Raw genomic sequence first — 16352 nt, forward strand, 5'->3', positions numbered from 1 at the left:
CCTCCTAACCATTGTGGGAGGTAATCCATGGGCCATGATACACCCTGGGGCTGGCTGGGATGTTCAGGGCACTGCGGCCACCTAAGGGCTCACTTCTGTGGGGTCACAGCCCAGGGCTTACCCTGACACGGCAGCTCTATCATGGCCTCTGCACTGTGGGACCAGCATGTCTCAGGGCCTGCCTGGGTCAAAGAGCAGCTGGGAAACCCTAGGGCGAGGAAATGGGTGCTCCCACTGCAGTGCAAACTGCCTGTGGCCAGTAGGTTGGAAATGTCTCTGTCAGCAGGATTATTCCCCAGCGACCGTGGGCTCTCGCAGCCCCACAGCCTGACCCCAAGCCTGCTGTCCCTGAGACGTGCCCATTTCCCCACCTCCATGACTTTGTTCTCTGCTCCTCCTGATCAGCCTCAGGAAGATGCCCTGACACTTGGGCAGGCAAGCACCAGCTCCGGGTCAAAGCTGAACACAGCTGTTCTATTATGAACAAAGATGATGCACAGCATAAAAAGGGGAATAAAAATAGAGGAAACTTCAGGCGGTTTCTGTTGCCCCTGAGCCAAGGGAGATGGTTCCCTGGTGCTCACGGCTATCCCAGCTCCACAGACCTCTTCTCCCTCCTGGCTGCACCCAGCTGCACAGCAGGGATGGGCTCTCATGGCCTGGGGCTCCGGGGCTGTTGTGCACAGAGCTCCGGTGTCACAGCCATTGTGTCCTCAGGGGGATGTGCCAGAGAGACCTCTTCAGCATCATCATAGCCCATGCTCACCAGGGACAAGGGCCACGAGCCTCCTTCAGCTCCAGGGACCCCAGCACTTCTCCAGGAGCGCAGGCTGGCCCCTGCAAGCAGCAAGGCAGGACATTGCAGTTCACCCCATGGGGTCTCTACATCATCTTCCTCCAGGCTCCTCACCACATTCAGCTCCTTCTCCTACCCCTAGTCCCTCCAAGGAAAACTCCCAGGACAGGTTCCCCCTTCCCAGGAGGCTGGGGTCTCAGGACAGCAGTGACTTGAATGGCACCAGGGATGGCATCCCAGGAACAAGCAGTGTTAAATTTCCCTCTCACCTCCGGGTGCATCCCTGAGCTCTGCTCCCTCCTCTGGCTCCCTGGGCATTTCCCTCTCTCCCTGCCCAGAGGCAGCATCCTCCTCCAGATCAGAAACCTCCCCGGCATCATCATAACCATCTGCTGGGTCACCTCTGGGTGGGACAAGAACATCTGAAAAGAGAGGGGAGCTGGTGACAGTCAGAAGATACATCCTGCAGAGCAGAGGACGGGAAGATGTGCAGGGACACAGGGCTGAGACACTGGTGTTGGCAGCACCACAGGAGACCCCCATGTCCTCCCCATCTCCAACAGTAACACTCAGTGACACCTCTGTCCATCACATGTCTTCAGGGAGATCAACTCCTTCTTGCCTCTGTTACCTGCTGCTGATCCCAGACCATCCTCCTCCTCGCTGACCCCAGGGTAGGGCTGCAGCTGGGTCAGGGACTCCTCTGAATAGGAGCCTGGAGAGATGCATGCTGGCTGTTATGAAGTGAGCCCCGCTGACCTGGCTCGTGGTCAGTGCTGCTGGGGAAGGGGGACCCGCAGAGCTGGGGCTGCATGGGGAGGAGGGCTGGGAAATCAGCCTGCCTCCCTGGGGCAAACCCTGTCTCAAAGGTGCTCCCAGAGCTGCCCTAGGACAGCCCTTTCCTTCACTCCACGCGTGTCACATGGGGTGCAGGGGCAGGAAGAGAGGGGATGTCCAGTGGGACAGGCAAAGCTGGTGGGGAGAAAGCTCCCCTCCCAGGCCAGGACCTGGATGCTGTCCCCACAGACCACATGGCCCCAGCATCACAGTGGGCTGGGGGCTTCAGGGAATCAGCCCAGGGTTGGGGCCAGGGAAAGGGTCCTGCAGATGTGCCTCCAGGGAGGACCCACACCCACCTGAGCGACCAAACCTCGCCTGCTTCTCCCACACTGGGCTGTAACTGATCTCCTCATACACAGCCTCTGGGAACATCTCCTGAGCACTCCTGGAGCCTGGGGACAGAGGCAGGGCTGGCACAGGGACAGGCAGAGGGGCAATGGGATCACACTGCTCTGCCCCAAACCTGTTTCTTGGGCCAGCCCAGGACTGGCCCGACGGCGCAGCCCCACTGCACTGTCCAGGCACATCTGCCACATCCCCAGCGAGGGCAACATCGCTGTGGAGATTATCTGGGGCAGTGTCACTCTTGCATCATCCCATCGGAGACAGTGCTCATGCCCCTCTGGCCCCAGGGTCATACACCCCTTGTCTGACCCTGGAGCAGCTCCCATGTTTCCTCTCCACCTGGAGCTTTCCCCTATCTGTCCCATGGGTCTAGAGTAGGGCCCATGTCCTGCCAGGGGGTGGGCAGAGCTGGGCAGAGGGGACAGCCTGGGGGCCTAACACCATGGGGATGGACCCTGATACCCTGCACTCCTCCCATCATCACCCTTGTCCCAGAGCACCCCCAGCACTACCCAGAGCACTGCCAGCCTTGGCCATCTCCTCTCTGCTCACATATCTCCCAGCCCCGCTCTGCCATTTCTGCTGTCTCTCTCCTCGCCTCATCGCTACCTCCCCCCACCTCTGGGCTCTCTCCACCCCTTGCTGCCGGTGCCCCATGGCCAGGCAGTCAATGGGGTGGTGCATGGGACAGGTGGCAGCACACGGTCTCATCCCCCCAGCTCTGCCTGTGCCCCTCACTGACACCCTGCAGCCCTTCCAGGAGGTATCTCTCTTCCCCTGGGACTGCTGTGGAAAGACCAACCTCTGCACCCAGCCCTGGTGCTTAGCGCTTGCCCAGCCAGGAGGGCCAGGAGCAGGCAGAGAAGGACCCCGAGGATGATGCAGATGATGATGGGCACTGAGATTCTCCCGCTGGCAGTCAGATGGCCCTGGGGGGAATCTGCGTGGGCAAGAATATGGAAAGGCCAGCACCACACCTGGGTGAGGGGAAAAAAGCACCATTCCTGACCCCCATCACACAAGGCAGCAGGGGGTGGAGGGCCCCAGGGATGAGCGATGGAGAAGCTTCTACCCTGAGGAGTAAATTACAACTTTCCCTAGCCCCTCACCACCAGACCAGTGCCTTCTCCTGGGAGTTTCACACCTCAGCAAGGAGCCCCTTCCACCCAGCTGTGGGTCACAGTCTGGCCCTGGGGATACCCAGCCGCAGGGGAAGACAAGTTACCTGCTTGGGGTGGGGATGCTGCTGTCCTGGGTGTAGCTGCAGAGGAGGAAAAGGAGAGCTGGGCTGAGAAGGTGGCTGTGTGGGTACCGGGGAGCCTCCTCCCCAACACACCGTGTGTGTGTCTGTGGATGTCCCTGACACATCCCACCCAAATTGCCCCTCCTGTAGTGCTAGAAAGAGAGGCTGGGAAACGGCTCATTGCTTCTGCTCTGGGTTTCAGGCGGGATGGCACAGGCAGCCCAGGGGATAACCCTGGGGCTGCAGGGCCCCACAGGCAAGGGCCAGAACACATCCAGTTCCACCGAGGCTGCTCCCCACTTGGCACCAGGCTCCTGCACTCCGCAGGAATGTTCTTGCTCTTGGGAGGTCAGGGGCCATGCCAGGACCAAGGCGGCAAAAGGTCTTCCCCAGCTCCCTGCCAATACCCAAGCAAGGGGTCCCAGCCCTGCCACTCACCTGAGCAGTTCACAGCAGCATCTTCCTTATGCCGGCAAGCACCACCATCCCCAGGCCGGGCCCAGCAGTCCTGCAGAGACAGCTCTGTTCCCCGGCACTCCACCTGCTCCAGCCAGATGGGGCCCGTCCCCATCCCAAACGCAGCCTCATGCAGGGCAGACATCACGGGGCCACAGCCCAGCTGCCTGCACGCCACCTCGGCATCCCGCATGTCCCAGGAGTCGTCGCACACCGTCCCCCAAGAGCCACGGTGCCAGACCTCCACTCTGCCCGAGCACCTGTCCTCACCTCCCACGGCACGAATCTTCTCCCTGTCTGGAGAAGGCAAAGACCTCCCATGGCACGGAGACAGCAGGCAGAGCCCTGCCAGACAAGAAGCATCCACAGAAGAGCAGCTCCCTACCTGTGCACGTCGTGGAGTTGGGGCACGGGGCCAGCGGGATCGAGAGTATTTCTTGGCGTCTCCCTGAAGAAGGAAACACTGTGGTGAAAGGGCTGGTTTGGGAGATTGTGCAGAAGAGAGCAGGGCTGAGCTCTGCTCGTGCCTCCCTCTGCCATCTCGATCACGGCAGCAACTGAACCCTGGTCATTCATGGGACATGTACAGGACTGTGGGGGGACCCCAACTGCTCAGCCCCAAAAGGTCCCTGTTTAACAGAGCAGCAGGAACGTGTCTATGGAGGGGAGGCTCTTCTGAACCCTGTCGGGTCTCTTCTGAGACCTCACCTGGAGATGCCTCTGCCTCCCCCAGGCGCTGCTGGCAACCTGGGTGGCAACTGCTGCTGGACATGTGTGGCTGTGATTGCTTTTCTGCCACCAGCAGCAGAAGGGACTGACATGGAAAGGAAAAGCCCCTCCAAGCTCTTTTTCTACATTTGGCTGTGCTCAACAGGGAACAGGAGCTAGAGTGACACTGGGGTGCCCAGGTGGCTCACAGTTACCATTGCAGGTGATGTGGGCCTCCTCTCGTGGGTCTTCACATGACTGTGGGTTCCAGGGAGCAGAGGGACACTGCCAGAAGGAGCTGGTTTTCTCCCCACACCGCACGTTATCCAGCCATGTAGGGCCAGACACCCTTCCATAAGGCAGCTGTGTTTCCAGGGATCCTCCGTCCCCGCAGCCCAGCTCCTTGCATGCCAGCGACACCGTGTCGAGAGTCATCGAGTTGGAGCAAATGCTGCCCCACGTTCCGTTGTAGAAAACCTGCAGGCGCCCGGAGCAGCCATCACTGTTCTCCAGCCTCAGGGCCACGAGCTCTGGAAGGAAAGCACCAAGAGGGAACAGGCTGGTCTGGGGCTGTGGGAGCCAGGACACCTCTGCACCCCCCGGGCCCACAGCTGGGTAGGGCCATGGCCAGTACGTCCGCCTTGCACCCAAGGGTAGAGAGAAGCCCCTGATGGACAGACACCCCTGCCCTTCCTGCAAATCCTCAGGGATGGCTGAGCTCCCCAGGGACCCACAGTGGGACTGAGGGTACCCGTGCACGGGTGTCCACAGGACATGCTCGGGCAGGAGCTCAGAGGCAGCCAGGGACAGCCTTGGCCATGCCCGTCTCTCCTTGTGTCCTGGCCTCTACAGGAGCCAGCCTCCCACTACAGCTCCCGGCACAGACCTGAGCAGATGACTCCCGCATCCTCTTTGTGCCCGCAGTCGTGCTGCCCCCAGGGCCTGGCAGGGCAGTCCCAGAGAGCAGCTTCGGCCCCAGAGCAGTTCACGCCATCCAGCCAGATCTGCCCGGAGCCTTCCCCGAACTGAGCAGAGCCGGCTGCCTCCACTGCCCCTCCACAGCCCAGCTGGTGGCAAATGACGGCGGCATCAGACAGGTCCCAGCCATCGTCACAGACAGTCCCCCAGATGCCCTGGTAGTAGACCTCCACTCTCCCAGCACAGCGCCCGGCCCCATTCACCAGCCGGACCCTTCGGCTCCCTGTAGTGGGTAGAAACCCCAGTTGCTGTTAAGGGCCGGCTGCCCACCCACCCCATCACCTGGGGTGCCCGTGCAGCGCCACTCACCCCAGCAAATGACTCCCACGTCCTCCGCAACCCCTGCCGCCGGTGCACTCTTGGGCAGGGAGGTGTTGCAGAGGGCCAGGCTGGCCTCGTGCCCCGTGCACCGAACCCCTTGCAGCCCCACGGGACCCGTCCCTCGCTCAGGCTTTGGGGGGTTGTAGGCTGTCCCTGCCTCTCCGCACCGCAGTTGCCGGCACACCACACCGGACTCCTGCACGCCCCACTGGTCATCCAGGACTCTGCCCCACGTCCCATTCTGGAAGATCTCCACTCGTCCGTCGCACCGGCTCTCTCCACCCACCAGCCGCAGGGATGCAAAGCCAGCTGAGCCTGGGGAGAGCAGAGATGCCACAGGCATTGGTAGCACCAGGGAGCATGGCATCCTTCAGGGATGAGGGCGAGGGGGGATTTTCTGACCAAACACGGCAAGATTGAGCCTTTTGCTGACAAGAAGCGAGGGCAAAACCCTCTCTGCAGCTCACCCCCAGGTCTGCTGCTCCTGGGGGCACCCAGGCACCTGCTTCCTGGGTGGTGGGATGAGGTTCTGCAGAGCTCTCTCTGGGGATGGGATGCAGTTGTCTGCAGCCAGAGATGGAGCACAGCCCTGCAACCCTGCTCTGGGCTTTTCCCACAGTAAGAGAAGGGAGGAGCCCAGGCCTGGTGGTCGTGCTGGGACCTAAGCCACTGCCCTGGGGGCAGATGCCTGCCTCCTTTCAGCCCTCAGCTCTCCCAAAGTAGAGCGGTCACTCTGAGCAGGCAAAGCCCTCCAGATGGCTCCTGGGGAAGCCAGGGTTTCTCCAGGGAGAAATTCAGCCTTGCACTGCTGTGGGACCCCTGCTTTGGGTGGCCACATCACACACAAAGGGCACACGGAGTTATGCAGCATTTTTCCAGCACTCACCTGAGCAAACGACAGCAGCCTTGTTCCCGTGGGAGCATGGTGAGGCCCCCAGGGTGATCACTGGGCACTGTCCCAGATGGGCTTCTGTCCCGTCACAGTGGAATGAGTCTCTCCAGACAGGGCCAGTCCCTCTCCCAAAATGCTCTCCTCCAGGAATGGACTCAGCAAACCCACAGTTGAGTTGACGACAGAGAACATGGGCATCCGAGAGATCCCAGTGGGAGGCACAGAGAGTTCCCCAGGTCCCCAACACCTGGATCTCTACCCTCCCTGCACATGCTGTGCTGCCATTCACCAGCCTGAATCCTGTGTATTCTGGGGACAGAGGAGGAGGAGAGAGGGTGGATTGGTGCTCATATACCCTCAGTAGCTGGTGGAGAGGCCAGAGGGACAACATGTCTTTCTTCTCCTTCTGCACTATTTTCATGCTGCAGACAATCCCATCATCCCTCCTGTCCTCACACCTGGCCCAGCACGGTCCTTGCTCTGTTCCCCAACCCCTGACACAGCCCAGTTGTAAAACACCCCTCCCTGAGTCCTTACGTGTGCAGGTGACAACAGCGCTGTTTGCATGGGTGCAGGGCTGGTCCCTGGAGGACCCTCTGTGGCAGGAGATGAGGCGGGATTCATTGCCCACACACTGCAGCTCTCCATCCCAGATAGGACTGACAGCTTCTCCAAAGTGAGCTGGCCCAGCGACAGGCAGGGCCACGCCGCACTGCAACTCCCTGCAGACCACATCAGCAGCATTGGGACTAAAATGTGAATCACAGACAGTTTTCCACTGGTCCCCATCATGGATCTCCAGACGTCCCGAGCAGTGGCTCTTCCCTTCCACCAGCCGGACAAATCCTGAAAAAAAAAATAACAACTGGGAGTTCCCAGAGCCCTCTGGCAGTTAAATGCCCATGTCCCACATCACCTCCAAGCAAGCCGTGACCAAACTGCCCATTGCACATTCCAGAGGAAGTTGTTGGGGGAGTGTTGGTGACATAGGCACATCAAGACCCCCACACATCCTATCTCTTACACCATCACAGCACTCGAGGGTATGTGTCTGTCACAGACTCACAGCCACAGGTACTCCTCAGACAAAGTGCTCCCACACAAGGTTCCCTGCGTTGCCTGGTGTAGTCTCCCCAGCACTGCAAAAGTGTGAGCATTTTCGATCCAGGAGAACTGGCCCAGATGATAATGACTGCTGCAGCCTGCTCAGCCCCTGCAGAGCTTTGGGCCAAGCAGGACCATCACCTTGATGCAACCAGAAGCACCCCCTGATCCCAGGGGTGTTCCTGGGGTCTTGGAAGGTTCATTTTAGGTGGAAGATGTCACAGAGCACAGAAATGGTGCAGCTGTCATCATGCCTGGAGCCTATCCACATCCCTCTGATGTCTGCTCGGGGGGAGGGTGTCCTCACCCAGGGACACCGTGGTCTGCCTGGAGGTGTCCACAACCCAGAGGGATGGCCGGACAGAAGGGGAGGATAATCCCACTGGCCCCATACCAACTCTCAGAGACCAGCAGGCACAGATGAGGATCAGTAACTGCTGCCAAAGGCCCCATGTCATGGGGCAGAACGGGGAACCATGGGCAGGCGGGAGGACTTGGGCAGTTCATCAGTGCTGCTTGCACAGGGTCATGTCCCCACAGGACTACTCACCGCCCCAGGGACATCTCAGTACCAGCCTGTGCATGCAGTGCGTAGGCTCCCTCTTGGCCTTCCCAAAGGACTGGGGACATCAGCAATGACAGTCCCAGCCTGGCAGTTAGACCAGCATCACTGGGCCCTGCTCTGGTGTCCACTTGTCGCTCCCTGAGGGCACAGCTACAGGCCCTTCCCCAATCCCAGACCCAAAGGGTCTGTCCACTTACCTGAACACATCACTCCAGCATCGAGAGTGTGAACACAGTTATTTTCACCCCATCCTTTGTGTTCGCAGTCAGACAGGGCAGACTCGGTGCCATTACAGCCAACATCATCCATCCAAATGGGGCCAGATCCTGCCCCAAAGTGTCCATACTGAGGAGCTCCAACAGCAGACCCACAGCCCAGCTGCTTACAAACCACTGCCGCATCGTTCATGCTCCAGTAGTGACCACAGACGGTCCCCCACTGGCCCTGTTGTTTCACCTCCACTCTCCCAGCACAGTCTCTGCCGCCATCCGCCAGCCTCACCTCCACAGCACCTTCAAACACTGACACAGGACCAGTTAGAACAGTGCCAAGCCCCAGCAGTGTGCGTCTGGGGGAACCCCTGCCCGGGTGGCATCAGAGGTGCCAGGGTGGGAGCCCTCTCCCCTCCAAGTCTGTCCCCCGAGCAGTGCAGGGGTCCCTTCTATCCTCACGAGTGCTGCAAGGCTGGGGGTCTGCAGTTCTGGCCCTGCTGGGTCATTTGTGGCCCCACAGCCTTTGGTACCTCCTTCTACCCCAACAGCCAGCTGCCACCTGCCCCTGGCCCATGCCCACCTAGGGCACCAGCTCCTCCCCTGCCAGCACCCTGAGGAGAGACCTGCCCCACCAAGGCTCCCCCAAGCACACTCTGCTGCTTCTCCCCAAAGCCCCCAGCTCCCCTGGACCACAACCTGCCCTGACCCCCTCCCAGCTTATCCTCTGCCTTCAGGCCTTTCTGTGTCCCCTGTGGAACAACACGATGATCTCACTGAGCCCTCCCACCCCATGCCCCCTCCTTGTCCTTGGCCAGCAGCCCAGCCCTGCCCTGTGTAGGGTCCCCCAGGAAGGTCACCTCTCTGCCAGCCTGTGGGAACAGATAGCCCACTTGCCTTGTCGCTACAGGCACAACCTGCCCCCACTCAGGCTGGAGCTCACCCCAGCATTCAGCACCCCGTCCCTGAGTCCTTACATGTGCAGGTGACAATAGCACCATTCGCGTGGGTGCAGGGCTGGTCCCTGGAGGACCCTCTGCGGCAGGAGATGAGGCGGGATTCATTCCCCACACACTGCAGCTCTCCATCCCAGATGGGACTGACAGCTTCTCCAAAGTGAGCTGGCCCAGTGACAGGCAGGGCCACGCCACACTGCAGCTCCCTGCAGACCACATCAGCAGCGTTGGGACTAAAATGTGAATCACAGACAGTTTTCCACTGGTCCCCGTCATGGATCTCCACACGTCCTGAGCAGCGGCTCTTCCCTCCCACCAGCCGGACAAATTCTGGAAAAAAACCAAAACAACTGGGAGTTCCCAGAGCCCTCTGGCAGTTAAATGCCCATGTCCCACATCACCTCCAAGCAAGCCGTGACCAAACTGCCCATTGCACATCCCAGAGGAGGTTGTTGGAGGAGTGTTGGTGACACAGGCACATCTAGACGCCCATGCACCCCATCTCTACACCATCACAGCACTCGAGGGTATGTGTCTGTCACAGCACCAGGCACCACTCAGACAAACTGCTGCTGCACAGGGTGCCCTGCACTGCCTGGCATGGTCCCCCCAGCACTGCAGTAGTGTGCACAGTTCGGGTCCAGGAGAACTGGCCCAGATGATAAAGACTGCTGCAGCCTGCTCAGCCCCTGCAGAGCTTGGGACCAGGCTGGACCATCACCTTGATGCAGCTAGAAATGCCCCTTGCTCCCAGGGGTGTTCCTGGGGTGTTGGAAGGTTCATTTTAGGCGGAAGATGTCACAGAGCACAGAAATGGTGCAGCTGCCATCATGCCTGGTGCGTGTCCACATCCCTCTGATGTCTGCTCAGGGGTAGGTTGTCCTCAGCCAGGGACACAGTGCTCTGCCTGGAGATGTCCATAACCCAGATGGATGGCCGGGCAGAGGGGCAGGAGACTCCCACTGGGCTCATGCCAGCTCTCAGAGACCAGCAGGCACAGATGAGGATCAGTAACTGCTGGCAAAGCCTTCATGTCATGGGGCAGCGTGGGGAATCATGGGCAGACAGGAGAGCTTGGGCAGTGGGTCAGTGCTGCTTGTGTGGGGCTGTGTCCCCTCAGGACTATTCACAGCCCCAGGGATGTCTCAGTACCAGCCTGTGCATGCGGTGGTGCAGGAGGAAGCAGCCAGACTCAAGCAGCTGCCAAGCTCCTAACCCTCGCACATGCTGGTCCACACAGCCGAGCCCTGGGCACAGGCAGTGAAGGGCTTTGTGGCCACCCTGCTCCATTCCCCAGGGCCCAGCACTCATCCTCTCTGAAAAGCCCATTTGATCCAGTTGAGGTAATCACGTCTGTGAAGGGGAATGACCCAGGAGGATCAGCCATCTCATGCCATTCCTCCAAAGCGTGGAGTGCCGAGCAAGTGCCCCCAGGTGTTTCCAGCACAGGGACCCTCAGCATTGTTGGCTGCAAACTGGCAGAATGGGTGGAGATCGATGAAACCCAATGGACACCCCAGGGCAGGGATGGAGGACTCATCTGCAGCCTAAGACACTGACTGAGGATGACTGAGACACTCTGGCAAGATCAGATCACCCTGTGGTAGGCTCCCTCTGGGCCTTCACCAAGGACTGGGGACACCAGCAATGACAATCCCAGCCTGGCATTTAGACCAGCATCACTGGGCCCTGCTCTGGTGTCCACTTGTCGCTCCCTGAGGATGGTCCCTTCTCCTCTCACAGGCCTAAAGGTGAGGAACAGGCTGTCCCCCTACCTGAACACATCACTCCAGCGTCGAGAGCATGAATGCAGTCATTTTCACCCCATCCTTTGTGTTCGCAGTCAGACAGGGCAGACTCGGTGCCATTACAGCCAACATCATCCATCCAAATGGGGCCAGATCCTGCCCCAAAGTGTCCATACTGAGGAGCTCCAACAGCAGACCCACAGCCCAGCTGCTTACAAACCACTGCCGCATCGTTCATGCTCCAGTAGTGACCACAGACGGTCCCCCACTGGCCCTGTTGTTTCACCTCCACTCTCCCAGCACAGTCTCTGCTGCCATCCGCCAGCCTCACCTCCACAGCACCTTCAAACACTGACACAGGACCAGTTAGAACAGTGCCAAGCCCCAGCAGTGTGCGTCTGGGGGAACCCCTGCCCGGGTGGCATCAGAGGTGCCAGGGTGGGAGCCCTCTCCCCTCCAAGTCTGTCCCCCGGGCAGGGCAGGGGTCCTTTCTATCCTCACAGGTGCTGCAAGGCTGGGGGTCTGCAGTACTGGTCCTGCTGGGTCATTTGTGGCCCCACAGCCTTTGGCACCTCCTTCTACCCCAACAGCCAGCTGCCACCTGCCCCTGGCCCATGCCCACCTAGGGCACCTGCTCCTCCCCTGCCAGCACCCTGAGGAGACACCTGCCCCACCAAGGCTCCCCCAAGCACACTCTTGCTGCTTCTCCCCAAAGCCCCCAGCTCTCCTGGACCACAATCTGCCCTGACCCCCTCCCAGCTTATCCTCTGCCTTCAGGCCTTTCTGTGTCCCCTGTGGAACAAGACGATGATCCCACTGAGCCCTCCCACCCCATGCCCCCTCCTTGTCCTTGGCCAGCAGTCCAGCCCTGCCCTGTGTAGGGTCCCCCAGAAGGTCACCTCTCTGCCAGCCTGTGGGAACAGATAGCCCACTTGCCTTGTCGCAACAGGCACAACCTGCCCCCACTCAGGCTGGAGCTCACCCCAGCATTCAGCACCCCTCCCTGAGTCCTTACGTGTGCAGGTGACAATAGCACCATTCGCGTGGGTGCAGGGCTGGTCCCTGGAGGACCCTCTGCGGCAGGAGATGAGGTGGGATTCATTCCCCACACACTGCAGCTCTCCATCCCAGATGGGACTGACCCCTTCTCCAAAGTGAGCTGGCCCAGCGACAGGCAGGGCCACGCCGCACTGCAGCTCCCTGCAGACCACATCAGCAGCGTTGGGACCAAAGTGAGAATCACAGACAGTTTTCCACTGGTCCCCATCATGGATCTCCACACGTCCTGAGCAGCGGCTCTTCCCTCCCACCAGCCGGACAAATTCTGGAAAAAAACCAAAACAACTGGGAGTTCCCAGAGCCCTCTGGCAGTTAAATGCCCACGTCCCACATCACCTCCCAGCAAGCCATGACCAAACTGCCCAGTGCCCATTCCAGAGGAAGTTTTTGGGGGAGTGTTGGTGACACAGGCACATCCAGACCACCACGCACCCCATCTCTACACCATCACAGCACTTGAGGGTATGTACCTGAACATGTCACTCCAGCATCGTGAATGTGTTCACAGTCATGTTCACCCCATCTTTTGTGTTCGCAGTCAGACAGGGCAGACTCGGTGCCATTACAGCCAATATCATCCATCCAAATGGGGCCAGATCCTGCCCCAAAGTGTCCATACTGAGGAGCTCCAACAGCAGACCCACAGCCCAGCTGCTTACAAACCACTGCCGCATCGTTCATGCTCCAGTAGTCACCACAGACGGTCCCCCACTGGCCCTGTTGTTTCACCTCCACTCTTCCAGCACAGCGCCTGCCGCCATTCACCAGCCTCACCTCCGCAGCCCCTTCAAACACCAGCATGGGACGGGTCAGGAGAGTGCCAAACCCTAGCACTGCAGGTCTGGGGGACCCCCCGACCTGGGCTGATTCAAAGGTACAGGGGTAGGAGCCCTCTCCCCTCCAGGCTGTCCCTGGTGCAGTGCAGGGCTCCCTTCTATCCCCACAGGCTGCGCAAGGCTGTGGGTGCCCAGTTCCAGCCCAGGTGGGTCACTCGCCATCCCACTGCACAAGGCTTCCCACGCCAACAGCCACCTGCCCCCCCATCCACACCCACCCACACACAATGCCCAATGCTGCACTGAGAACCCACTACTCCCCAGCCCAGCACCCCCTCAACAGCTCCATGTACGCAGGCCTGCAGCTTCCAGCACCAGCCTGTGCCTGCCCCAGCACCATCCAAACCCACCCCCACCCCCAGGGGGGAGCACTGCGATGATTCTGAGGATCCCCCAACCCATGTCCCCTCCTCGCCCCTGGTGTCAGCCCAGTCCCTACACTGGGCCAAGCTCCTCAGGAAAGATGTCTCTCTACTCTAGATGCCCCGGTCCCCTTCTCTCTGTGGGGTCCAAACCGCTCTCATGGGGTCAGAGGTCCCCTGGACCAAGGGGGCAGTGAGCAGCACACAATCCCTCCGAGGTACCCTAGAGCTCGGCAGTGCCCTGGGCATCTCTGGGTGCTGCCATCACCAGCTAGGCCACCACCAGCTCCAGAGGTACAGTGCTGGGGAAGAGGGGATCCCAGAGGGGTACCCCAGGACAGGTTGTCTATGAATCCAGCCAGGCACAGGCTGCCCTGAACACTGGAGCCCTGCAAAAGGAGATATTCTCGCCCACCCAGATGGGCACAGGGTCCATGGACCTGAGCACCTTCTGCCCCTCATCTCAGTAGCACCTGCAAAGAAGCCCCATTCCCAGACAAATCCCAATGACCACACTGGTACCTGCTGGCCCTGGGCTGTGGGACAAAGGAGTGGGCACTTACCCCTGCACAGCTGAACCCAGAGGAGCAGCCACAGCATCTGAGGGGACAGGAGTCCCTCAGTGCCCATCCTGAGCCTCCTGCCCTGCCAGAACATCCCTGCTATGTTACATTCCCTGCCACGGCTCCTGGGGACTCATGGGGACAATGACGATGGGAGGGCAATATATCTCTGCAGATGCCAGCCCAGCTACAGGAGGAGCCAATCGAAGCAGCAGCACCTTTTTAGACATTATCGGGAGCCATCTCCCCTCCGACACAGCCCAGCCCTCCAATGAACTTCTCCAGCGCCATTCATGACCATATATGAGAGATGGCTCAGCTACAGGTGTCACGTCACTGTGGTGGAGGGCTGTCACAAGACAGGGCCAGTTATGGGGGGAAACAGGTTTTTCACTCCCTGAACCGTGCCGTGTGGACTAGGAGCACTGAGCATCTCCTATAGCCGGCACATCCAAGAGCCCCAGGTGCGAGTGTCCAGCCACCCCTGTGCCATGGGAATGACAGGGCTGAGACTGCACCAGGAGCTGTGTCAGGAAGGGAAGGAAACAGCCCCTGCCCCTGCTTCAGACCCCGCTCTGCTGGGAGCAGCAGCTGGGAAAGGCCCTTAGCCCAGGCCAGAGCCCCATCCCAGCAGCGCTGGCTCGCCCGTCCCTCCCTGGAGAGCCCCACGGAAGGTCCCTTCCAATAAGCTGGAGCTGGGACATGTCTCTGTCCCGACAGCAGACATGCAGCCCAGAGGCTCAGACACATCCCTGACTCTTGGCATGTCACCGAGGGGCCGTTATTCCCCGCGGGTGGCTCGGGAGCTGCAGCCTGCAGGTGCACAAACCACAGCCCACGTGACCTCGCAGAGCTCCCTGCGCTCCGGAGGAAGTCTGTGGTTTCTTCCTGGCGCCGTGCCCAGGCACATCCCTGCGGTGCCCCTGAGCCACTCCTACCCCGAATGCTCCAGCCAGAGCTGCAGGGGCTGCTCCTTCGGCCTCGCAGTGACGGGGCCAGGCGGATCCCGTCCCCTCTGATGCCCTTGTGACAGCACACGACCACCCTGCACCGAGCCCTGCAGCCTTGGGTTGCCATCGGTGACGTGAACACTGCCATCCTCCCATGGCTGTGTGCTCATGATTTATACTGATGGTGACCTCACACCCCTCCTACTGGCACCACTGCGTGTGCCTGAGTTACAGTGCCACACGTGTGTGCGCGGTGGATGGACTTCTGCTAACGATGGTTCTTCCAAAAAGCGGCGTTTGGTCGTGGTCTGAATATTATTTTGGTGAGACCAGAAGCACCTACCCAAGCTATGTGCCAGCTCCTGGCCTATCAGCTCTCCAGGCACCAGTGACATCACAAGTTCATCCATACACAGCCATGTGCCTACTCCTAGCCTATCTGCTACTCAGCCACAGGTGACGTCATAATATCTGTATCTGACATGGGCCTGTTCCTGGCCTATTGGCTATTCAGACACCAATGACCTCAAAACCACTGACACAAACTAGGGGCCTGCTCCTGCCCTAGCAGCTACTCAGGCAACAGTGACATTAGAAGCACCTACACGTGCCATTGGTCTACTCCAGGCCTATGAGCTACTCAGGCAGGAGTGACCTCATAAGCACAGACACAAGCCATGGGCCAGCTCCTGCTCTATCAGCTACTAAGGCACCAGTGACCTCAAAACAACTTGCACATACCTGTTGCTGTTTAACCGCAGGTGGCAGCTAAGTTTCACACAGTCGCTTGCTCACTATTTCAGTAAATAATAAGTTACTTCTATCCCAGCCAAAACCAGTACAATGCCAGATGCTTGCTCCTGCCTTATCAGTTACTCAGGCACCAGTGACCTCGCACGTACATGTACACCCATTTGCCAGGTACTTGCTGTTGCAGTAGTCTGCCTCCGGTGACCTTACAAGAACCTATAAGGGCCATGCGCCTGGTCCTGGCCTATCAGCTCTTCAGCCCAGAGTCACAACACAAGTACATACCCAAGCCATTGTGTCTCCCTCTTGCCTATCAGCTACTCAGGCACCAGTGAGCTGACCACCAAATATCCACCTAATTGCTATCTGCTTGCCTGTGAGATGCAAAGGCACAAGTGACCTCACAAGCTCTGACATGAGCCACACCCCTACTCTTGGCTTATCAGCTACTCAATAATCTTTACCTGTCAGGTATCAGTAATCTCACAACCACTTATACAAGCCTTGTGCCAGCTCCCAGCCTATGATCTACTCAGGCACCAGTGACCTCACAAGCACATACCAACCTATTTCCTATGTGCTCGTCTGGTGGGGTGACTCCATGTGGCAGCCCCCACCCAGTCACTTGCTCACTCCCCACCAGGGGGATAGGGGAGGAAAGTGGAAGGACA

General features: G+C 59.5%; 1 protein-coding gene across 1 annotated transcript; it reads right to left on the minus strand.

Moving 5' to 3' along the window:
• Nucleotides 1-652: 652 nt before the first annotated feature.
• On the minus strand, nucleotides 653-13049 carry LOC142026022 (scavenger receptor cysteine-rich type 1 protein M130-like). The gene is made up of 16 exons (XM_075018773.1): nucleotides 12691-13049; nucleotides 12177-12485; nucleotides 8446-8769; nucleotides 7117-7425; nucleotides 6574-6888; nucleotides 5676-6002; nucleotides 5275-5589; nucleotides 4604-4918; nucleotides 4066-4128; nucleotides 3663-3977; nucleotides 3207-3242; nucleotides 2784-2921; nucleotides 1927-2028; nucleotides 1428-1526; nucleotides 1066-1218; nucleotides 653-837 (listed from the first exon to the last, which is right to left on the minus strand). Exons 1-16 carry the CDS (start codon nucleotides 13019-13021, stop codon nucleotides 653-655), a joined length of 3636 nt encoding a protein of 1211 aa, XP_074874874.1. The 5' UTR covers nucleotides 13022-13049.
• Nucleotides 13050-16352: the final 3303 nt, after the last annotated feature.

This window comes from Buteo buteo, chromosome 31 (genome assembly GCF_964188355.1).
Source record: "Buteo buteo chromosome 31, bButBut1.hap1.1, whole genome shotgun sequence".
Taxonomy (NCBI): domain Eukaryota; kingdom Metazoa; phylum Chordata; class Aves; order Accipitriformes; family Accipitridae; genus Buteo; species Buteo buteo.